General features: G+C 34.5%; 2 protein-coding genes and 1 long non-coding RNA gene across 3 annotated transcripts in view; all 3 read right to left on the reverse strand.

Annotated features, from left to right (window-relative positions):
* LOC124387014 (golgin subfamily A member 6-like protein 7) overlaps positions 1-24,946 on the reverse strand; it is a 162,810-nt gene that overhangs the window by 134,833 nt on the left and 3,031 nt on the right. The window lies entirely within an intron of this gene.
* On the reverse strand, positions 2,239-18,579 carry LOC124387038 (butyrophilin subfamily 1 member A1-like). The gene is made up of 10 exons (XM_046851137.1): positions 18,474-18,579; positions 18,315-18,371; positions 15,373-15,723; positions 13,337-13,615; positions 12,334-12,435; positions 9,364-9,390; positions 8,609-8,634; positions 7,224-7,250; positions 7,017-7,043; positions 2,239-2,374 (listed from the first exon to the last, which is right to left on the reverse strand). Exons 2-9 carry the CDS (start codon positions 18,367-18,369, stop codon positions 7,035-7,037), a joined length of 876 nt encoding a protein of 291 aa, XP_046707093.1. The 5' UTR covers positions 18,370-18,371; positions 18,474-18,579; the 3' UTR covers positions 2,239-2,374; positions 7,017-7,034.
* The window catches only part of LOC124387054, a 5,498-nt gene continuing 642 nt past the window's right edge, over positions 20,091-24,946 (reverse strand). Inside the window, exons 2-4 of the long non-coding RNA XR_006926076.1 lie at positions 23,219-23,319; positions 22,805-23,060; positions 20,091-22,644 (exon numbers count right to left, since the gene is read on the reverse strand). This is a non-coding gene — a long non-coding RNA (uncharacterized LOC124387054). The remainder of the gene's footprint in view (positions 22,645-22,804; positions 23,061-23,218; positions 23,320-24,946) is intronic.

Raw genomic sequence — 24,946 nt, forward strand, 5'->3', positions numbered from 1 at the left:
ATGTAATTTTGAAGTCAATAAACTACCCATTCTGTTATCGTATTCTCATAGACTGGCTTTTTTTATACTGGATACTTATATACAGTCATAAATAACAATAAAAAGCCACCTGACTTGATTTGACACTTGACCTCATGTATATAGTATTGTAGTTGATGCAGTTCCAGCAGGTTTTGTGAGGCCTTTGCAGGGTTTTAGTGAATCTAAACAATCTTTTTTTTTAAAGAGATCTTATTAAACAGTATTGATATTACAGATAGAACATGTAATAATACTTTTTTTAAATGGTTGATTCATTGTCCCGCAACATTTCGTTATAAATATTTCTGGAATAATAATTTTGAGAATATAAACTGGAAATTGATTTTGACTTATAATAACAAATATTGTGTCACTAATAAAGTGGGTAAAATATGCTTTAAAATGATAAATTTATCCAACTAACCAGTTCCTAAAGAAATACAAAACTGATCTTCCTGAATTCTGTGTTTTTTGTGAATGGAGGCTGAGACTGTTATACATCAAATTTCTTTTGAATATATATATGTTATGTTTTTTTGGGTTGAGGTTAAATGTTTATTTACTATGTTGACTTGTTCTAAAATTAAGAACAAATATATTGTTTTTTACTTGGCTAAAATACGAATAAGAGTGAAATTTTTTATGCTAAATTTGTTAATATTATTAGGTAAGTTCTATATACACAAATATAAATGTTCAGAAACGAGGCTCAATTTCTCTCAATTCAAGAACTAAAATTTTATTTTGAATCTTTACAAAAATTTTCAAGCCAGAAAGCAATAAGAACTGTGAATAAACTCAAATATCTAAATTTCTCCTTTCAGATGTAACCATGTACGTATTCCCTCTTTTTATATTTTTGTTTTTATTAAAAAAATGTTCAGTATTATATTTACGATATTTCATTATAATATGAATGTAAAAAAAATGTAAAAAGAATTGGGGTTTATCGGTTGATAAGCCACGCCCCTTCCTACAGATGCATGCTGGGAAATGACGTCTTTAAGGAGATTCATTGAGCTGCATGTTGTAATGAAGTGAAGTTAAAATATAAACCTAAAACACTCCCTCATTTATTAAAGAGAGAATTCACCCAGAATCATTTACACTTTACTCTTTATAATTATACTGAGTGCTGTTCAGGATTAATTCTGTAATAATATTGTATATTTTATTGAAATTTCTTTCATGTACATCCTGATTTTAACTTTGGGTTTAACTGTGGAAGTAAAATGTGGAAAATATTTCAGTAAAATAAAAAAAACTTTTATCAGAATTATTACATTTATACTTAAAGAGACAAAAAGTATTAATCATTTGTTTATCAAGTTATTTGTATTATCTTTGTGTATTAAAATATATTTTTAGTGTTTATAAATAGAGAGGGAATAATTCAGGGTTCAGATTTTCAGTAACATTTATTCAGGTTAGTTTCAGTCTCACATTCAAACAGAATCAAATTCAAGCTGCAAAATTTAACACGGAAATGACTGAAGATTCATATCCGGGTTACTCAGGACCAGGCAAAGCTAATCGAGCCTGGAGCGCGTTGTACCGTTTTGTGTCTCCTGCTATTAAATGTCTCCCCTTTTACTGAACTGAAAATAATCTTTATTAATATTTGGTTTTTAATGACAAATTTACACAATAATAACATGAAAAATACAGACTGTTGGATTACAATCATTTGTTTATTCAAAAAAGTAAAAATAAAATAACCTGTACAAATCTTTAAAACTTTCTCAAAATAAAAAATATTTTTATTCTCCACATTTAATAGATGATTAAAACTGTGAGGTGAAAATTTATTCAGTATTAAATACAGGAGAGATGATCAGTGGTGCTGAATTTTTACCTCCATCATTATCACAAGGACTGAAGAATGGATAGAGTTTCTCAGTGAAAGTCTGACCAGTAAAAGAGTAGATAAGAGATCTGGAGTTCACATCATAAAAGGAGACCAGACCCTCCTCATAATCCACAAACACTCCCACCTTCTCCACCTTCTCTCTCAGTGTGAGGGGGACAGAGGGACCAGCAAGAGCTTTATACTGATTCTCATTCCTCAGCCAAACAGTCCAAAATCCATCCTCAGGTCTCAGTATAATCTTCCCCTTCCTGTTAATGTTTTCTCTCACAACTCCTAATTCCCACTTAGTTTTCCCTCTGACCTGCACCTCATAATAAAATCTCCCTGAGGAGAAACTCTGCTTTCCCACAACATTAATATAATAAGTAAACCTCTGTGGTGTATCAGGAAGATTCTGCCACTCGTCTCCATCTGTCACTTGTTTTCCATCAGCAGACAGGATGAGATATGGATGTGCAGTATCAGGATCCAGAATCACATCCACTGAGAGAAACACACAGTGTGTGATGTGAGTTTGCAGGTAAAAAACATTAAATCATCATCCAGTGGAACAAATTCATTAATATTTATAAGAGGATTTGTAGAAGATTCAATAATGAAAGTTTTTAGTAAAAAGAGAAAAAGGTGTAGAGTTTATTGTAGGAGACTGTCAGAGATGAGAAATAGAAACTATTTTCTTTCTGAAATGGGACTTTTGCAGTGCAGTGCTCATGTCCTGTGTGTCTCCACTTCTGTCTTTTCTGTGAGTTTTCACAGCTGTTCCTACTTCCAGATTCATTAGTGTGTGTGTGTGTGTGTGTGTGTGTGTGTGTATAATTACCCCTTTGTTTTCACCTCATGTGTGAAGTAACTCGTCTCTGTAAGAGTTTTACTGCACTGTTTATGGATCACGGTTAATGTGTAATGGATATATTTTCACATGTGTAGCAGATATATGTTGTTACACCAGTTAATTATTATTATTATTTATTATTATTTTATTCATATTATTTTTGTCAGTATTGTATTTTATTTAATTTAGCATCAGGTCTTTTATTGTGAAACAAATAGGTGGTGGTTATTGCTGCAATGCAATAAAAATAATTCTCTCTGTGCTTTAACTATTAAAATACTGAATATTTTAAATTAATAACTTATTGTTTAAATGAATGAATAAAATGTGGAAGTGTTTGGGGTTAAACAGTGCAGATAATCAAATCCACACTGCAGAACTACGATCAGTACACATGCATTTAGCTGAAGGACTTTTATTTTGGGAAGGTGATTAGATTTTGGTGCAGAGTAAAGACATGCATGTGAGTGTAGCACAGAGACTGTTGTTATTTTTTACTTTATTTTTTTAACAATAACGAGTTTGGGTGTAAATTGGAGTATAATAAGGACGAGAACACGCTTAATGAGTGTCTTTTTGTTGTTGGATGGTGATTTTGGTTCATCTGTTGTGCTGGAACTCTGGAGACACAGTTTGTGTTCAGGGGCATCAGGAAAAATGGTGTCTGGTGATAGAAACAGGCGGAGAACAAAAAGGAGATAAAACTGGAAGTGTCTCAGAGCGTTTTCATTTCTCACCCAATTGCAGTTATTGAACATTTTTCTGAGTTTTTCCTTTTTTTTGGGCTGCAGAGTTTTTACAGATTGTGTAGTTGATTATTAATAACTGTATATTTCTGGTTAAGTCAATAGAGACTTTTAATAACATGGAAGTGACATTCAGTCAAGTTCAGTGCTGTTAGTTTCGAATATACAGAAGATTTTGTGCTTTTGAACATTTCAGTAGATTTTGAAGGATTTCAGCTGCTCTGATTTTGTTGTTCGCATTTATACACAGAGATTTCACTTTTTTGTGCAGGTGCATGTCTGTTCATTTTTTTGGAAAAATGATCATTAGGTTTTTTTTTGTGTTTTTTTTTGCAAGAGTGCTGGATTATTTATTCACACAACATCTCAGTGTTTCATCACAGTGTGGGTCTCTAAATCTCCTGTACTTATCATTAGTAGCATCTCAACCTGCTTCATCTCTTCTTGTTTCCTCTCTATTAGTTTTGTCTCATTTCATGGTATTTTTCCTGTTGCTTATAAAGATATGATGCCATTTCCTGTTCCTCAGTGAGGATTGAAAGCACTTGAGCTCATAGTGAACTGGAACTAAAGTGCTGAATGACACTATACTGGAAAGAGTTTTACTGATCTGAACATTTTGTTATGCACTTTGAGTTCAGTTATTTGAAATCACTTGCCTCATAACTGATTAACAAATGTAAAAGAGTGACGCTGGCTTGTTTTGGTAATTGTGAATTAAATTTAACATACATTTTAATTATGTAGATTTTATACATAATTTACACCAGCTCATATACAATTAAAGAGTTATGCAGTGTTTTACTTTCTAGTCTCCTTACATCCTGTCTTTTTACCAGTCTATTATTTCTTCTAAATTTTACATGTTTCTTTCACTGTCTTACACTTTTATGACTCTCTGTGTGTCTCTCTCTCTCTCTCTCTCTCTCTCTCTCTCTCTCTATATATATATATATATAAGGGATGCACCCGAAATAAAAATTCTTGGCCGAAACCGAAAAAGAGGAAAGCAAGGCCGAAACACCGAAAGAAATTATGCCAATTATTATTACCATTGCATTTATGGCTATGACTGTGTACTAAACTTACTAAAATCAAGGCATTTCAATTTTTGTTTCAAAGAATAAATCAATTACAAATTATTAAAATATTTATTTATAGCACATAGCAACAATGCACAGGATAAAATTAATTAAAATTCAAACTTAAATATTTAACTTAAATGCACTCATGTGTATATTAAATAATAATGTACAGGCCCTCTGGCCTGCTGAAAGGTTGTATAATTAAACATGTTCTTTCATAAAAACAAAGTGCATTCAGAACAAGTGCAACTGCTTGAAGATCACTGGGAAACTTCCTGCCTTTCCAAAAACGTCCGCCACAGACGGAGTGCACGTGCTCGGAGGGGTTTTGCTTTTCTGTGCCGCGTTTCTCTCATATTCAGCATAGCGATCGGGATGTTTGGATTTCAGGTGATAAATTAAACCCGAAGTGGAGAAAGTCTTTGCAGACGCACCTCATCTTAATATTTCGGCATTACATGTTTTGCAAACTGCTATCCGTGGGTCTTTCTCAGATATACTAAAATACATCCGCACCGACAAGCACGTGCAGGCCGCAGTTTCTGTTTGCGTCATCACAACAAAATTTTCGGTGGCCGATTATTCGGTGCATCTCTAATGTATATATATATATATATATATATATATATATATATATATATATACTGTATATCAGGGTTTCAGAGTGCGACTAAAAGTTAAATTGTGATTAATATTTTTGCCTAGATTGCCACCATCTGCGACCATGTACTTATTATGACATGTTATGACTTTTTATGTGTGTGTTCTGTGAGAAATGGACTGTCACATCATTTGTTGACGTAATAAATGGAGATGCAGGCGCCGCCTACGCTTGAGTTAAAGTGCCAAAATACCGGACAGTTAAAGCAAAACTCACCTTTCCGCTTCAGAAAAAACATGTCGAAACTAAAAATGTCAGACCTTTTCAAACAGTCTCTGTCTCTGAACAACTCTTCCACTGAGGACACAGCTGTAGTAAAACAGCAGGCTGCAGATGTGCCAGTGTTGGAGAGAGGCAGAACGACAGAGACACTGGGGACCATCTTTCTATGTCAGTCAGTGAAAACATAAATGAAAGTGCCAAAAGACATTTTGAAAAACTTCTTGGATTCAAGAGTTTTCATGGTTGAGGTATGATCACAAGATGCAGAACATGTTTTCCGACTTCTGCTCTAAAGCAGGCAGAGAAATCGTGAGGGAAACTGATTTCATTACCGGAACAAATACAGTGGAACCTCGGGTTACGAATTTAATTCGTTCCGGTACTTTATTCGTAACCTGAAAAGTTCGTATCCCGATACAAATTTCCCCATAATAATGAACAGAAACTTCGGTAATTCGTTCTGGACAACCAAAAATATTACTTAAATAAAAATAAAGCCAATATTCACTAATATTATTTACTTTTAACATGTTATATTAAAATCATACCACATAAAAACATACAAAAGAGGAAAACATCTTTACCGGGTACTTTCCCTTTGAGAAGACTCGCTGCAGGAGACGACGTTCGTAGAAGGGGGAGGAGGGAGAGTTATTGTTTGGAAGGAGAATCTTATTATATTATATTATTTATATATTATTATATATTATATTATAGAATATTAAAGACAGTGTTATTAACACGAACGCTGAGACAATTGTTGCATTAGAGGGAAAATGAGAGCTGTTTCTTTAAGGCTACTATCAGTTGGTATTGAAGTCCAGAGTGAAATTCATTATGGGTATTGTACTTCAGAAAAGACTGTAACCCTGCTAATCTATCTTCATAAAAACAAGTAAAGTGGTTATGCATCGGCTAATGTTGTCCATCTCATCATTCCACGAGCATCAACTAACGAGTTGTTACGCTGCCGCCGGGAAAAGTTCAAGCGGATAAGTAACACGATGCTCTCGCTAGGGACACAGGACACTAACTGATGTGAAGAGCTGCGTGGATAGAGCAAAAACAACCAACTTGCCCGCGATTTTTTGGTGTGTGACGTTCGTATCCCGATATATTGTTCGTAACCAGGGGCAAAAATTTTGATGAACTGCGATTCGTAACCTGAATTATACATATGCCGGGGCGTTCGTAACCCGAGGTTCCACTGTAATTTAAAAAGAGACAGTAAGAAAACACACCGATAGTCAAAAGCATGAAAATGGTTGTGATCACATAATGGTGAAAAGCGCGCCACAGAAAACACAGTTAGTGCTCGCAGTGTCTTGTGCACACAGAGTGCGTGTCGAAAGAGATAAAAAATTAAATTCAACACCGCCTACAAGATCACTCCATTCCCCAGGCCATGCTGTAAAAAGATGGCAGATGTACACAGCTGGATGACTGAAAGTCAAGTAGACTTGTGTAGCACTTAAAGATATAATTTGGCATCTGTTGTTTTTCTCATAGGAGCCAATGGTTTCTTCAATTGATTTTTTGTTGGAGCCCTGTATAGTAGAAATAAAAATGTTGTTCTCACCTGCAAACTTCTTCTTCTTTATAAACTCTGTGAAGCAACATTTTTCACATATTTAACAAATAAAATTACATTTGAGAAACACAAGAAACATTATTACAAAAATTGTAAAAATATATACAGCACACACCCAAAGTACGAAAAAAGAACCAAAAATAAATCAAATAACTAAACCCCCCTCCCAACAATCCTGAACTCAGATGTAATTACCATCTTCCACTCTCTGTCTCTGCAGCTCTAAAACGAGAAAACAGTTTATATTAAAGACTAAATGAATATAAAGGAAACATATTTTGTTATTTTCATTGTATGAGTAAAACGAACAATTGTAAAATTTACATTTTATATTTCTACTTTATTATATATAGAAACTTGTAATGTTTAACACAATTATGATTTCATGTATATAATTTTATGTACTGTATATTTGCAAAAGTAAAAAAACTCTATATGATTTGTTGAAAATTGCATTCCAAAAACTTTAGCATTAATGTGGAGGTGGCATTAAATACAGTAATTTTAGCCTTGTGTACATTGTGTACATTCATGAACCTCTGATGCACAGTTTTTATGCTAATGTTGCTTCAGCAGTTTTTTACACACTATATTCTTCAACAATCAGTGGCTCAGTTTACATGGTATATCACTTTGTGCCTGAGCTGTTGTACTTGTAGCCTAGAACACACAATCTACTACAGTACATACTTTTTTTTTTGAATTAATTATTGAATTTATATAAATATATATTGTCTGGCATGTATGTCTATTAGCTATTAGCAGAATTAGCTAACTGTTCTAGTCATATATCACAGGATAAAATGAAATAACTGTTATGAGTTTAAGTCACATTTGTGATCACTAAGGTTAATGTGTCTTTACAGTGGACTGAGGCAGAACCATCATGGAAGATATTTAAAAATCTGGCATGGGGCAAAGATAACACACTATGACAAAGCCATGCGTCACAGAGCTCTTTATGATGTGTCCTACTGCAGTGTTTATAGATGGAGATTGTACAGATGTGTGATATTATCAGTCTGTTAGTAATTAGTGCTGCTGAAACACCTGAACTTAGTCGTTAGGGAGGAGTGTCCACATAGTTTTGGACATGTAGGGTATATAAGAGCTAATGTTATATGTAAAGATGATTATTAATATCAGTATTTTATGTGTATTTACTGTCATTCTGAAAACTTTAGAAAATAAGAGATAAAAAGTTATGTGTTCTTTCAATAATGTTATTATTATGGGGTCAAAGCTACAGTACAACAGGAGCCTGTACAGTCTAACAAGCTCACAGTTATCTTTATTATCAATATTTTTTATAATCAGGGAGGTGGTAGCTCAGTGGTTAAGGCATTGGGCTTTGGATCAGAAGATCACAGGTTCAAATCCCACCACCACCAAGCTGCCACTGCCGGGCCCTTGAGCAAAGCCCTAAAACCATCCCCTGCTCAGTTGTAAGTCGCTCTGGATAAGGGCGTCTGCCAAATGCCGCAAATGTAATGTAAATGTATTTTATTAGAGTGATATTTTTTGATAAGAGTCAACTTAAATATTCAGTATTATTTTAAGGCACAAAAATGTATGCTCACCTGCGTATCTCTTCTCTTTTTAAGCTCTGATGGTAAAACATAAAATTGTTTTGGTTAGGTTGGCTTTATATTTTCCATTTAAACCAATATTTTGTTCATATTTGCATTTTCAATAGTTTATTAAGATACCACAGCTGAAACAAGCAAAGCGTGTCTCCATGGTAATGTGCAGACTTATTGATAGTAAGTAACAGTTCCAATGTAACAAACTATCGATGTAATTTATGTACCAAAACACAGACAAGCGAGTGATAAAAAGTGCTGTTGTACTGAATATCAGTTCTTCTAGAATGTTTTCTCTAAACAAATGAATTAACTGGAACTAACAGCTGAAAAACTGTTAATTAGATACATTACATACAAATGCTACCTAATACTACAGACACAGAACTACAGGAGAAATACTAACTAAGACCATATAAACAAGCACATAGGAAAGAACAGTGCAGTACCAACAAGGACACAGTTCTAGTCTGGTGAAAAGTGCTCAGATATTATATTTGTCCAGTGTCTGCGTATTGAGATGTCTGATAGCTTAAGAAAGGAACTCATAGAAATATCTCACAGGAATAGAAATTCCCATTATTATAAGTAATATGAGGCTGTGCACTTTAAACACATGTAAAGTGTTTTAGTATTAATGTAAAATTGTGAAGTTCAGAGAGATATGTGCAATTGTCCCAAATAGTGTCTATTTTCTCTAGTCACAGCTCACAAATAAAAAAATACAAAATGATGAACACATATTTAATTACCGTCTTCCACTCTCTGTCTCTGCATCTCTACAAAGAAAAAACAGTTTATATTAGAGACTAAACATACCTGTAGGAAACTGTTTAATACACTGTTGTTGTTTTTTATACTGTGAGTAAAACAAATTTACAAATGTAACAAATTTCTGCTTCATTTTATTTCTTGTGTACATTCATGAACCTCTGACACACAGTTCTTGCAGATGTTGCTTCCAGAGGCAGTTTGGTCCTCTTTAGTGAGTAATATCAAGTCAAGTCAAGTCAGGTTTATTTGTATAGCGCTTTTCATAACAGACATTGTCTCAAAGCAGCTTTACACAAATCAACAGTTAAGGTGAATGGTGTGAATTTGTCCCTGATGAGCAAGCCATGGCGACTGTGGCAAGGAAAAACTCCCTTAGATGTTATGAGGAAGAAACCTTGAGAGGAACCAGACTCAAAAGGGGAACCCATCCTCATTTGGGTGACATCAAGAATAATATAATATAATATAAGGTGTAATCAAAAAGTTTAGAGACTAGCTCTGTTTACAAGAAAGTACTTTATTTATCGATGTTTACACACTATTACTATTATTGAGCTGGATCTTTATCTTCAGGAGGAGGGCTAAGACTGGCTGCACAGCTCTCGATATATGCAGAACTTATGGCACACTGATTTATGGCACTCTGACTTATGAAGGTCGGTGCTCCCTGTGACTGTGCATGCAGCCTTGTGCGCCCATCTGTTGGCGTGTTATAAAAATAGTTTCAAAACTGCTCTGTGAGTTGTAGCGTCTGCTACAAGATCTGCTAAACAGATATCTCCGGTCTCCCCACCTAACTTCAAAGACATTCCAATGGGAAAGCATTTCACACCCAGCGTCAGGCACCAGTACATTTTAGCAGATAACCCATGCTCAAATTCAATTCAATTCATTTTATTATTTGTATAGCACTTTAAACAATTACCATTGTCTCAAAGCAGATTTACACAGATAATGTGGTGATAAAGAATGAATAAGATGTTCTTTATAAGTGTACGTTTGTCTCTGATGAGCAAGCCGGTGGCCTCAAACACCCCCGCACATACACGCATAACAACATTTTCTTTATTTAGGTGATAATAAAGTGTCATATATCAACCAATCGTCGATATAGTTCAAAATGCGTATGCCCTGGAGCCGTAGCGGGGTCATGCATTTTGTAAAGGTATGGGGTGAGAGTGCTAGGCCAAACGGGAGGACCCGATATTGGTAAGCTTCACCCACGAAAGCAAACCTCAGGAACCTCCTGTGTGCAGGAAGGATAGCTATGTGGAAATATGTGTCCTTCATATCTAACGGGACAAACCAGTCCTTGGACCTGATCTGAGACATGACCTCAGGAAGCATCCTAAACCTGAGCCTCATAAGTGAGCGGTTCAAGAAGCCCGCCATCCTTCTTTGGAACAATGAAGTATGGGCTGTAGTAGCCTGACTCTCGATCCAAGGGGGGAACCACCTTGATGGCCTGCTTCCCCAGTTGAGTGCACACCTCCTGATCCAGGACCAGAGCCTGCTCGGGTCCCACCAGGGTGAGACACATCCTGTTAAACAGGGGAGGAGAAGACGCAAACTGAATCACGTAGCCCTTCTCTACAGTACACAGGACCCACCGAGAGACCTCTGGCAGCCCCTCCCAAGCTGTCAGAAAGTTCCCCAGGGGAACTAACCCCTCAGGGCTGGCCTATGACCCACTCAGAGCGGCTGAAGTGGTGCTCTGCAGCCGATGATACCTCCTGAGAGGCGGGGGATCTCTCCCATCCGCAATGATCTTTCGGGCGAAAAGACAGGGAACGAAAAGCTGGAGGGAGGCTGTGCCCTGAAACACGTCTCATGGCAGTGCTAACAGACCGGCCTCCTGGACCCGAATGGCCGGAGCAGCGTACTGCAGCCGTTGACGCCTCGTGAGAGGCAGATCTCCCCCATTCATAACGATCCTACATGAGAAAATAGAGGGAGATGTCCGCTGGAGGGGGGGCCATGCTCTGAAGCACATCTTGAATCTTTGTCATTTAATGTAGAGATTGTTATGAAGTGTTTTGAGAAAGAAATGTATGTTAATGTTAGTTAATATAAGAAATGCAGTTTTTTTTTTCATGTAGTTATGCAAAATTAACAAACCCTGGATGCATTATTTTTATATAACAATAATGTCTAGAGTGTATTATATAATGCCTGTTTATATCACAGTATTTCTTTTACAGAGGCAATTAAAGTTATAACTAAAATTGAGACTGCTTACAATCCTTTTATAAACTGTAAAAAATCTACCAAAAATAATCTCACATTATACTGTATATCACATATCAACATTATAATGTATAAGAATTACACAACAATCCATGAGTGCTTTGAGAATATTTGGAGATTTACCAATCAGTGGCTAATGATATAAATATTTATTTTATTGAGATATCATTGCTGATATCATTGCAAGGCTGTAACTCTGCTCAAATCTGCATATTTGTTGTTTCCCACCTTTTTATTACCCAGTGGTTCTACGCTTCTCTTAGACCAGATACACAACTTACTACCTCACCTGTTATAGTCACTGATTAGAGTGAGCTTAAGGTGTAGCTCATTTACTAACAGACTTCTTATAAACAGTAGCCACACTCCCTGCGCTCTAAAGCCTTTGGAATTCTCTGTGAATTCAAGCTGGTTAATTTGTGGATCTTCTCTATGATCCTGGATTGTTCTATTGTTTTGTGTTTACCCTTCAGATTATTGCTTTTAAAGACCATATTCTCTTTATATTTTGTTTAATTGAATTCCCTGTTAATCATGATAATTAGCTGATTTACAGCTCTTTTTGAGTTAAAGTGAGTATGTTAGAACAGGAAAAACTATCAATAAGACCAAAGTTTGTAAACTGTGGGCTACAGCTATTTTATAAACTGTAGTATAATTTGGGTTAGGAATGTTATGAAGAAGAATTATTTAAATATTACCTTTCTTGTAACAGAGGACTGCAGTTATAATTAATCCGACAGCAATAAGACATGCGGAAACTGAAATGCCGACAATCCACTTCCAAATATCAAAAACTTTACCTGAAATTAAACAAAGTTCACAGTGTTAGATATTTTTAAGCATCTGTTCAAGATTTACTTGATAACTTTTAAACTCACTTTTACATTACAATCACAAATATAATAATAAAGATAATACAATGCATTAAAATGTATACATTTTGATGCAAAATGGTGTATTTATCTTTGCACATTTTATTCACATCAACAGTGATGATTACAGCAGAATATTAATCTAAATCTACATGTGTACTGAAAGCAATCCCTTTTTTATGTGCAGAACGTAGTTAAAGAATTTCTATTAAAAGGAAAGAATCTGGAATCTGGAAAATTCTGCAGATCGAGGGAGTGAATGGATGAAGGAAGGAAGGAATCCTTCATTTGTTAAAGAATGAAGAAATAAGTAGAACAGTCAATTAGATCATATCTTTAGAAAATTATATATTAATGTGAAACACACACAGAATCACACACACTTATATATGCATCTGTATTACCCAAATGAGGTCTAACAAATGTAAACAATTTAATTACATTATTTAATTTAATCAATTTAATTTGTGCCAATTAGATTGGATACTTAAATTAACGAAAAAATGTATTGCATTAATTAAATTATATATATATATATATATATATATATATATATATATATATATATATATATATATATATATATATATATATATATATATTATAAAATATGAAATATTATTTAACCAAGCAGGCATTTTTATTTAAAATTGTTTTCAATGTGTAAACTGTTGATGACCACGAATGTTAATAATAAACTGCGTAAAAAAAACTGTGCCAAAATATAACCATACCGTGACTTAAACACCAAGGTACATACGGAACCATACATTTTGTGTACCGTTACACCCCTTACTAAATCGAACTGTTTTTAATTATAAACACTTACGATTAATGATGATCTCTGTCTCCATCATGTGATGTTTTTGCTGAAGTCTGCAATAAAATCTGTTAGAGTCACTATAATCATAAACATTGATGCGGTGTGTCACACTGAATCCATCAGTGTCTCTGTGGATTTGTGTGTCTTCTGTAGGCAGAGTGGCTCCTTCTTTGTCCAGCCACAGAACCTCAGGTTCAGGGATCCAGCCTCTGGACTCACACACTAAATGAATCCCTCCTGAGTTATCATAACTCTCCATCGTGATTACCGGGTGGCTTCCCTGAGCTACAATCATGAAAAAAAAGGACATTTGATATAATGTAATAAATATTATTAAGTGAAATTGGTTTAAACTGTCACTTCTAACAGAAAATTATTATTGTTATTGTTATTATTTTTTTGATCATTGTCATTTTAAAGATTCCTCTTGGCATTATAAAAATAACATTGATGTGACACTATATGTGTACATAAAGACTGGCAAATGTGGCAAAAGCAGCATCTGAGACAGACTTTGCATTCAAACTAATCTCTTCTGCTGAACAGAGAAAACCAATATCCAAGACCAATATCTTTCACCATTTACTCTTTTAACTCGTAAACACAGATGGTTGTTGCATCATGGTGGAGGTTGAGTGCTTTCTGTTGCACCACATGATAATATATTACTGTTTTGATACAAATCAGTATGTTAATAATGGTAACAGTGTTATATAAATTTTATATTATCATTTTCTTATAATTTTATTTAAAATAATGAAAATCAAATAACAAACTAAGTTGAATGTCATAGCATTTTCAAGCAAACAGATTATTTCCTTTATCCTTAATGTTGGCCTGTAGGTTGTTAATCTTCTAAATATATATATATTTTTTAATATATTCAATAATATCAAATAATACAAATTATGGATTTAATTAGGTGTAATAAACTTAGAGCTCCACAGAATTTGCTGTTTATCCTGTGTTGTAGATACACCTTCAACAGTCTGGACCTGTTTTAAATCCGTTGAGTTTTGATTTATTGAGAACTGATGAGAAAGATCAAATATCTTTTGGTTCAATTCTTTACAAAATTACAAAATTCTTAATTCCCATTTAAGCTCAAATATAAGAGAGTCTATGAGAAGTCATAAGTGTTAGAAGTTGATAAAACAGCTATAGTTAGGTAGAAAGTGTGTATTTTTACTGATTTCTTCACTTTAGAAATAGGCCAGACAGCATTGAGAGAATTGTCACATCATCCACATATTTAGCTATTTCCCCATCACACAATAGGAAATATAAAAAAATATTTCAATGCACATTTATCTCATTTAACATATGTTACATTTACAATTACGGCATTTAGCAGACACTAATAATAATAATATTAATAATATTAATAATATTAATAATAATAATAATAATAATAATAATAATAATAATAATAATATTAATCATAATAATAAAACAATAATTATAATAATAATTAGTAATTTACATGGCACCTTTCCTGAGCTCAAGGATGATTCACAGTAAAGAAACAATGCATCACAATCAAACAATCAGTCATATAGAAATGGACATTTACCCAGACCAGAACAAAAGCCAAGGCAGCTGCATGTAGCAGTAATACAAAATTTAAATTTAATCAAATAATTAACAGTCATTTAGGTGTGTTAGAGCAGAAAAAACACTAACACTATGTACTGTAGCACATGGGCTTTCCCAAGACCAGGGCTAAAAACCTGTGATTTATTTAGTCAACAACCATTATAAATTCCACTCAATAAATGCAATATAAATACATATCTTGCTACAGATTTAAAAGGGTTTCATAACATGTATGCAGTATTATTTTTGCTGGATGGTTTATATTTTATATATTTTTGCATGTTTTCTATGTTATGTAATGTCATGTCATGTTGTATTTGAGACAGAGACTTTTTGGGAGCACCCCAACAAAGAGAATTACATATGTATGCACAACAGTTTAAGAGTTTGTTTTTGACAACAATAATCATATAAAGCTTATAAAGCATTGCAGAAGTGGCTCTTACCCTCTACAGTGACATGAACAGTGACGTCATCATACCAGGATTTGTACTCAATGAGACACTTATATTTTCCTGCATCAGAGACTCTGAGAGCTGAGAGTTTGAGTGAAGCATTGCCTTTCTGTAGCTCTTCTTCAAACAGTGATGTTCTTCCTCTGTAAAGCTGAGCCTGATTTTCATTTCTGTCTTCATGATCCTTATAGAGATGCACTAATGAAGCCCCTTTTTCCAGTTTCATCCACCCCACTGTCATGTCCACAGCACTGGTGTTGGGTTTGATAAAACAGGGCAGAACCAGATCTTCACCAGCTACAGCAACAAGAGGAACTGCTGAACCAACCACCTGTAATTGTTCTGTGGTTTCAGAAAAGAAACATACTGTATATCAATATTTTTTTATTCAGTTTAAAACAATACAAATATTATTTAATTTTAATTGTATTTTTTTATGTGAAAGCAATAATTATTTTCTTAATTTAGTTTGTAGCAATAAGACAAAAAGAATATTGTCTTATTGCTTAATTATATGTATATGTAAAATTTTGTAACGCATTAAATGCTTAAAATGTGCTTATTGTCTTAATTATGCCCATCACAACATGTCCCATAAAACATTTAATATCTATGATCAAATGTACAATTAAATTAATAAATAATAAATGGATAAATTCATAATCTCAATATAACTAACTAATACACTAACATTTAAAATACACTTAAATAAATAAAAAAAAATAGTAATTGTACATTTTTTTCCCATATTACTACAAACAAAATCATGTAATATTTTTGTAGAACATAAAAAGGGCATCATCATAAACATATCCTGTTGCATTAAGCTCATAGTATCCCTGAGTAAGCTGATAAAAAAAGGTGGCATCACTTTGGTCTAACGTTGAGTTCGCTGAGCCAAAATCAACACCCCTTAACCACTATTATTTACATTTGCTATGAAATGTTGTTAGAATTTAAAAGTGTTTGGAGATGCCCCAATAACCATTCCCAGTTTGATGAGCAGCAATAAATTGGCTTTTTTGGCATGATGTAGATACACACCTGATTTCCCTAGAGCACCAACTGCCAAAAAATCTGCTTTTGTAGTGGTAGTCATACTTCTTGATGGTAAATTATTCTTGTGCATTTCATTAGAAACTTCTGGCTGATAATTACTCTCCTAAAGATTACGGAGGTTGGGTGTTTTCCCCACCTCTTTTTAGAATATTGGTTTACTTTGCGGGGAAAAACACTATCTATAAACTATAAACACTATAATTCACACCTACAAAGAAATCAAACCATACATGTCCATAAATGAAGTTATGTGTAATAATGTGAAATGACACAGGGAAAAATATTGAACATGATGTATTTAACACTTCATACAAAAGCCTTTGTTGGTAATGACGGTTTCAAGACGCCTCCTGTATGGAGAAACTTGTTTCACGCATTGCTCAGGTGTGATTTAGGCACTATCCTATCTAAAAACTATGTAAAAACTATAAGGTTTCAAAGATCTTGAAAGAGCTCTTTGCTTTTACTATCATAAAAAATGTCTAATGGGACTCCTTTATACAGGCTATCAGTTGGGACTGAACCAGCTGATATTAATTTGCACTGAGTGGCATGATTGCTTTCCAATTACTGATAGATTTCAGCTGGTGTCTTGGCTTTCCATGCCTTTTTTCAACTCCCTTTCTTCATGTGTTCAATACTTTTTCCCTGTTTAATTTCACATTATTACACATGAATTTATTTATGGACATTTTTTTGTCAACTGAGGATATTTTTTTTACATATTTGATGAAGACCACACAAATTGTTAGGTGCTGAAAATTAAAGCTATAAAATTGATGGAGGATTACTTTTTCCCAATAATTAAATGCTGTACAGAATACATGGTTAACAAAAGTTAGAGAGAAATATGTATCAAATAGCCTAACTAGAATTTTTGGGTTAATGGACATGCCTATTCTAATGCATTTTCCCTGTTTATTTAGTTCAGTGGAACAGTTTAACAGAAACAGAAGAGTTTAACAGTGCAGAAATATTTAACTGTTCTTCTCCAAATCTGTATCTTGATATAATCCAGGCTCCGAGATCTACATACAGTTCTGCTTCTTTGGCTAACTGTTCTCTATGTGGCTTTATACAGAGAGATGTGACTTTCTAAATCATGTACAACTAATTAAACAAATTAAAAATTTCAAGTATCACAACAAAGAACTCGAAGCTTTTACAAAACTGTTTGTCTAAAAGAAGTTACATTTACCAGAAATGGTCAAAATCTATTTGGTCTAAAGAGATTAAAACATAATTTAATGTTCCTCTTCTTCTTTTTCTTCTTCTACTTATTGTTGTTGTTGTATAAATCTAAATTTTTTTTCACTATTGGTAGTTCATTTCTCAAACGTTGCTTACATCATTACTTCATCTTATTGAGAATAAATTATATTTTATATATATAGTTAATAAATATTAACACTTTAAATCTCAAACCTCAGTTTAAATTTATTTAGTTAATTTAACTAGTTTTCTTTGTTTCTTTTAGCTTTATAAATCATTGCATTCTATTTTTTTTTTCTTTTCATTTTTTCATGTTTCTTATTTACACGACCTAACTGTTTGGAATATTAGGGTTGTACTTTATAGCACTGTAAATGTTTAAATGAAAAAGCGTAATTATAAAAAAATTGTGTATTTATAAACATCGAACTGTGGTGTTTTATTTATCTCATTTATTTACGCGCTTCAATTGTGTTTACCGTTTTTACCACCAAGTGTCTAAAAGCCGCGCTCAGAAAATCTACTGGTAGTTTTGAAGCGTGTCTGATACAAATACAGATAAAAACGGCCTCAAAATTCACTACAGCATACTAAAACAAACACACACACACACACACACACACACACACACACACACACACACACAAAGTGTGTTTTGATACCTGATTGTGATTCCATAACTCTGTAGAGAATCAGGAGAGTCACACACAAAAACATTCCTGAAAAGCAGTTAATTATTATTATTACTTCAGTGTTACAAGCTTAATTTCATTATACGAATTACACTTAAATAACAATTTATCTCATACAACTTTACTTACTCGTGTAAACGTTTTTATTTTCTCAATAAAAGTACGCTGAAAAAAAATTCCTTTGTCTCAGCTCTTTTTTGGTTTATCTACTTTCACTTTCATTTTAGAACCACGCCTGTTTTTTTTTTTTTTTAATGACATTGCAAGCTGGGACTCTGTAAATGTGTTTGTGGATGATTGAGTCCGTCAGTCTGTTCAGCTTTCTCACTTCTTCATTTGTACACACTGCTCAAACTTTATTAACACAACTATTAATTATTAAGTCTTTACACTGGGTCCCCTAAAATTTAATATTTGTAGAAATGGCCAGGGTTATAAAAACATTCATTGCATATAAAATCATAGCAATAGCAAAAGTCTATATACTGTATTATAGCTTGACACAGGCATTAATGACACTACATGATGTGGAATGGCATCAGTTGCTGAATTGTTCAGTTTGGGAAAAGCAATGGTTGTGCAGATAATTAATATTTTTTTAAAAGGAAAAACAATGTGGTACATAAATAAAGTGATTATGATCAGTGAAAGAAATCACAAGTGTCTTTAACAAGCTTATGTTAAGACACAGGATCAGTGAAGTAATGAGAGTGATGCCTTGGATATGAAGACAGTGTGCGTGTGTGTGTGTGGGGAGGTTACTTACTGAGTGTTACTGTTTTACTACTATAAAGTGCTGATACTGCTTTCTTAAACATTAACTTCTTCTTTTTATTAGAGAACATCACCATATGATTGATTAGATGCTTTTCTTTGTTATATGATTTTTTTATTGTTTATTATTGATCTCAAATTATGTGGAAAAATCCATGTTCGAGTAATTACTATAAAAACATATAATTACAATGTACATGTAATTAAGTTAATAACATTTTACAACTGTAAATACACTATTCAGATTTGTGCTTTCAAGCATGACTCCACAGCTCACACCACATGTATGCTGCTTAAAATGTCTAAACCACAGTTGTGAAAAATGTCTTGAAGCATTCCTCTAGACAGAAGATTTGTATCCATCCAAATCAACTGTTTTCATACCAATTTCAGCATTGTAGTGAGTTGTTCAGGAGTGGTCCATATAGTTACTCCTATTACCTCTCACTACTTATGGAGAGGACATGACGTTAATGAGCATATGCAAGCAGCTGCATCCTAATTAATGCCTAAATACACCACTTACATTTGTTGCCAGTTATTTTGACAATAATGGCTGTATGTTGAGTTATTTTTAGGACAGTAAAATGCAGTGTTAAAATAACTCTTTGAGTGTATTTGGTCCCACAGAGAAGATAAAATGACTCTCGACATAGTATATGTAGTATAAAGTATAAAAGGAGTATAAATATTTAACACTGCTCACCACTGAATAGAGTTACTACCATTTAACACTAAAGAAAATTAAATATGTCACCATAATTTAACCCCAAGGGACATTAAGTCTGATTTGTGTTAGCGAAATTTAACACTAAGGGAAAATTAACACCACCTAATGTTAATATTTCACTTCTGTAGAGTTTATTTACATGTTTATTAGTAAAAAGAATTTCCCACTCAGTGAGTACAATTTAAAAAACACATTTGGTGATCAAATAACTCTAGTAAGTGTCAATATTTCACTCTGTGGATTGACTAATTTTCTCTGCTACAAAAGTCAAATTAGAGGTTGTTTTTTTTTACATTGAATAAAACAGAACAAAAAAACATAATCAAATTACCATTTAAAACATTTATTAAAACAATGTCATGCTTAAATACATGCACAAAAAAACATCTCATCTTCAAAAAATGGCAATAAAGCACTATATGCAGTGCAGAATCTGGTGCACCATATTTCATTTGAACATCAAATTGTTTGAAATAACACAGCTCGTTAACATTCACTACCTTTAAAACTCAGTCTGGATGCAGTCTGTAAATGCATGGTAATGGTAATCAAAACAGTGTTTCCATCAGTGTTCCACATAACAGTACATTTTCATCTTTCACAGCAATAGCCTTGATCTTATAAAAACGCTGGCATCTCACATGCTACTTCTGTACAGATAATAAAGTCAGGGTGATGCTCTGTACCATGATGTTTGATCCACTTTACAGAATAGACAAGTTCTGATATTTCCACTCCTAGTTTGGAAGCCATGTCAATGCCCCCTTTAAGTCCCCTGAGTTCCACCATCTTCCCTGGACCAAGAGTCAATCTGTACAGACTAAAAGAATCCCAGTGCATTGCCATACAACTCTGGTGCATTTCGGTGATGTTTTTTTAAGCTTTTAATTGTGTTTTAAAGAATTTGTGTTTACCTTCGTAACACATAAACCACATGTGCATTTTTCTTTTACACTGTGGATAATGTATCATCATGTGATGCTTTGGCAACAGATTTCTTTCTGGAAAGAATTTTTTGAATGGCTGGTTCAATTATTAAATGTTTAAGATAAATGGTAAAGCCCTTCAGTTAGGGCTGGTGAAAATACGGTGTTAACAAGCTGTAGAAGTAAAAGCAAAAGATACCAGTGTTATTGGTGCACTAAATCACTAAATAACAGAGGCATGTTGCGCAAAAAGCACCATGACTGAATGGCAGTTAAACCCAAATCATTGCTTCCACCGAACAATTTGACCATTGAAGGACGGTTCCTCTGCTGATTGTAACCATAATCAAAAGCATGTATTCTACCAGCAAGATCATCAGCACTCAAAAAATGATGCTGAATGTACTGCAGAACAAGTTTTACCTCTAGTTGAGCGACACCTCCTAAAATGTTGATCCACAGCAAAATTGTCTTTAAATTGTATTTAACAAACACACCCGTTTGATGCCAGAAAAATGAGGTAGTGTAGAGTCATCTTATAACCTTTTACAGTGCAGAGCATGCATCTCAGTTGTTCTTAGTACAAACTCAGGGTTATCTTCGGAAAACACAAACTGTAAGCGATCTTTCTCAAGAACACAGAAACAGCAGTAAACTGTTTAAGCCAAAGTTATCCAATGTGACACAGAACTACATCCTGCCTCTACACATTTAAGGTGAAGACTCTTTCCAGGAACAAACCATGAACTAATCTGAAGTGCCTAATAAGCAATTTTGAACCAAGTAACTCAGCCTGACAAAGAAAAAAAAAACACTGAGGGCAGAAAAACGTAACGTAACGTAATTCTTCTGAGATCCAACAGCTAGTAGCTGTGATTTCTAGAAAATGCTCCTCAATGTTTCTTCCACTCTGAGAAAACCAAGCAAATTAAAGAAACCCATCACCGATATGTTAAATGTAAAACAGAAAAAAACTAACAAACAGACAAACATACAAACATTCTTGAAGACAACAAGGTGCTTCTCTGCTTGACAGGCAGACACCTTTCCTGGTCTTTTCTGGCCTTGGGCAGAAGGTGTGATAAGATGCAACAGAAGTATTATAGACGAGAGGTCACTATACCAACCGGTATAAACACATAAAGGACATTAAAAATGTATGGGGACTAAATATTTTACCCTTAAAGGAGACGTTCACATCCAGAACAAAATTATTTACAGATAAGTTACTCACCCCCTTGTCATCCAAGATGTTCTTGTCTTTCTTTCTTCAGTCATAAAGAAATTGTTTTTCGAGAAAAACATTTCTGATTTTTGGCCATATAGTGGACTTCAAATGCTCATCTTGTCTAGCATAGAGGTTAAAAAGTAAATAAATTGTCAAATCTTTAAGAAAATAACAGATCGTTTCGCTAGATAAAAGACCCTTCTTCCTCGGCTGGGATCGTTTAGAGCCCTTTGAAGCTGCCATTAAACTGCATAGAAGTCCACTATATGGCCAAATATTCTGAAATTTTTTTCTCAAAAACACTATTTCGTTACAACTGAAGAAAGAAAGACATGAACATCTTGAAAAGGGGTGAGTACATTATCTGTAAATTTCTGTTCTGGAAGTGAACTTAGTGTTCCTTAGATAATTTGTTCAATAATATTTATATTATTAATATTTATATTACAACTTAACCAAATTAACACCCTATTCTGAGTCACCAGTAGGATATTCAGCTGCTAGTAGTAGTTCTTCCAAATCACTGGTGCTTGGAAGCTTTTTGCACTGCTGAATCATTTTTCTCTTGAATGCAGTGGTCCATTTCTCCAGTAGCTTGTCTGACACTTCTCCAAACTTGTCTCCAACAAATTTTTGCTCAATCTAGGAAGAGGAGATGTCAGAGAAGAATGACAATATATTTTTTCTAAGTATCGGACAATCATAATTACCCATGTAGGCTTTAAATAAACTTACATTTAGACATCAGTACATTTTATTATATTGTTAAATTGTTAAGTGAGTATGAATATAAACACTTTACCAAGCTTTTAATGTCTTTGAATCGTGGGAAGACTGTCAATATATCACTTGACTGCATGGGATCAAGAACCATGTTGCAGTGAAAGTCGAATGTTTTAGTTTCTTCTTGATGGCGTCCTCATTAGAAGAATGGCTCATGAATGCAATTGCTTCCTTGCATTCATCCTCACTCAAGATGGTCTCTGTATTAAGCTCTGATTGCCTCTTATAGTTGGTCCACCAGACCCCGCTTCTGCAAAAAGCTGACGTTCCTTTTCCTAATGAACAACAAAACATTTTAAAAGCTTCAACGCTGCTTTAAGTATGATAAATAAAAATAATCCTTAAAAAAGGCAACTTTGCAACAGAACTCCTGTAAAAGAAGGCAGAATGAGCTTTATAAAAAAACAAAAAATTATGAGATTTCTTTGTGTACCTTCATACATGATGCACATCGTTCTTTAGCTAAGCCTCTTTGTATAGTTTTGATTCTCCATGCTAAGTACCCAGTACCACTTTCGCCATCATTATAATGTTCTGTAGAAGGAGAAAAATACAGATAAAAATTATTTAAGTTCAACAGCAAAATGCACCACCTGTAGAATGGCTATGTGTGCTCAATAGCATTACAATTACACAGAATTAGAGTTCAAAGGACATAGAGCCGATCCTTGATGCAGTCCAACCTCCACCTTGAACCAGTCTGTTGTTCCTACTGCACACTTCACTGCTGTCACACTGTCCTCATACATGTCCTGCACCACCCTCGCATACTTCTCTGCCACACCTGACTTCCTCATACAATACCACAACTCCTCTCTTGGTACCCTGTTGTAGGCTTTCTCTAAATCCACAAACACACAATGCAACTCCTTCCGACCTTCTCTATACTTCTTCATCAACATTCTTAAAGCAAATAATGCTGTGGTGCTCTTCCTCTGCATTAAACCATACTGTTGCTCACAAATGGTCATTTCTTCCTGACTTCCACTACTCTTTCCCATAACTATATTGTGTGACTGATCAACTTTATTTCCCTGTAGTCACTGCAGGTCTGCACATCTCCCTTATTCTTAAAGATCAGTACCAGTACACTTCTTCTCCATTCCTTAGGCATCCTCTGACCTTCCAAAATCTTGTTAAACAACCTGGTTAAAAACTCCACTGCCATCTCTCCTAAACATCTCCATGCTTCTACTGGTATGTCATCTGGTCCAACCGACTTCCACTCTTCATCCTCTTAATCGCTGCTCTCACTTCCTCCTTACTAATCCTATCCACTTCCTGCTTCACCAACTTCACACCACCCAACCTTCTCTCTCTATCATTGTCCTTGCTCATCAGCTGCACAAACTACTCCCTCCATCTTCTCAACACACTCTCCTCACTAGTCAACACATTTCAATTTTCATCCTTTATTGCTCTAACTTACAACACATCCTTCCCAGCTCAGTCCCTCTGCCTGGCCAATCAGTACAAATCCTTTTCTCCTTTCTTAGTGTCCAACTTCTCATACAGCTCCAGCTTGGCTTTTGCCGCATCCCTCTTTACCTGCTGCTGCATCTCCTTGTACTCCTGCCTACTTTTCTCATCTCTCTTCCGATTCCCATTCTGTTTTGCCAACCTCTTTCTTCTTAATGCTTTCCTGCACTTCCTCATTCTACCACCATGTCTTTTTGTCTTCCTTTCTATTTCCAGATGTCACACCAAGTACCTTTCTAGCTGCCTCACTTATCACTTCTGCAGTAGTTGCCCAATCATCCAGCACCTCCTCACCACCACCGAGCCCATGTCTGACCTCTTTTCTGAATCTCACATTACAGTCTTCCTCCTTCAGTTTCCACCATCTTATTCTTCTTTTAGTCCTCACTCTCCTCCTCTTCTTCTTCACCTTCAAAATCATCCTGCAGACCACCATCTGATGCTGTCTAGCCACACTGTCCCCTTCCAACACCTTACAGTCTCCAATCTCCTTCAGGTTGCATCTCCTGCATAGAACATAATCCACCTGTGTGCAACTTCCTCCACTCTAATACATCACTCTATGATCCTCCTTCTTTATAAAATAAGTATTTGCCACTGACATTTCCATCCTTTTAGCAAAATCTACCACCACCTTCCACATTCCTCTTCTTAAGGCCATACCTACTCATCACCTCCTCAT

Source organism: Silurus meridionalis, chromosome 6 (assembly GCF_014805685.1).
Source record: "Silurus meridionalis isolate SWU-2019-XX chromosome 6, ASM1480568v1, whole genome shotgun sequence".
Lineage (NCBI taxonomy): Eukaryota > Metazoa > Chordata > Actinopteri > Siluriformes > Siluridae > Silurus > Silurus meridionalis.

Bases quoted from the DNA above. Each gene is read 5' to 3' on its own strand.
- LOC124387038 (XM_046851137.1), bottom strand. From the start codon at position 18,369: ATGTTTTTGTGTGTGACTCTCCTGATTCTCTACAGAGTTATGGAATCA. The intron at 13,616-15,372 runs GTAAGAGCCACT...TCATGATTGTAG, and splicing joins TGTTCATGTCACTGTAGAGG to CTCAGGGAAGCCACCCGGTA. The intron at 9,391-12,333 runs GTAATATTTAAA...TTTTCTTTGTAG, and splicing joins AGTCCTCTGTTACAAGAAAG to AGATGCAGAGACAGAGAGTG.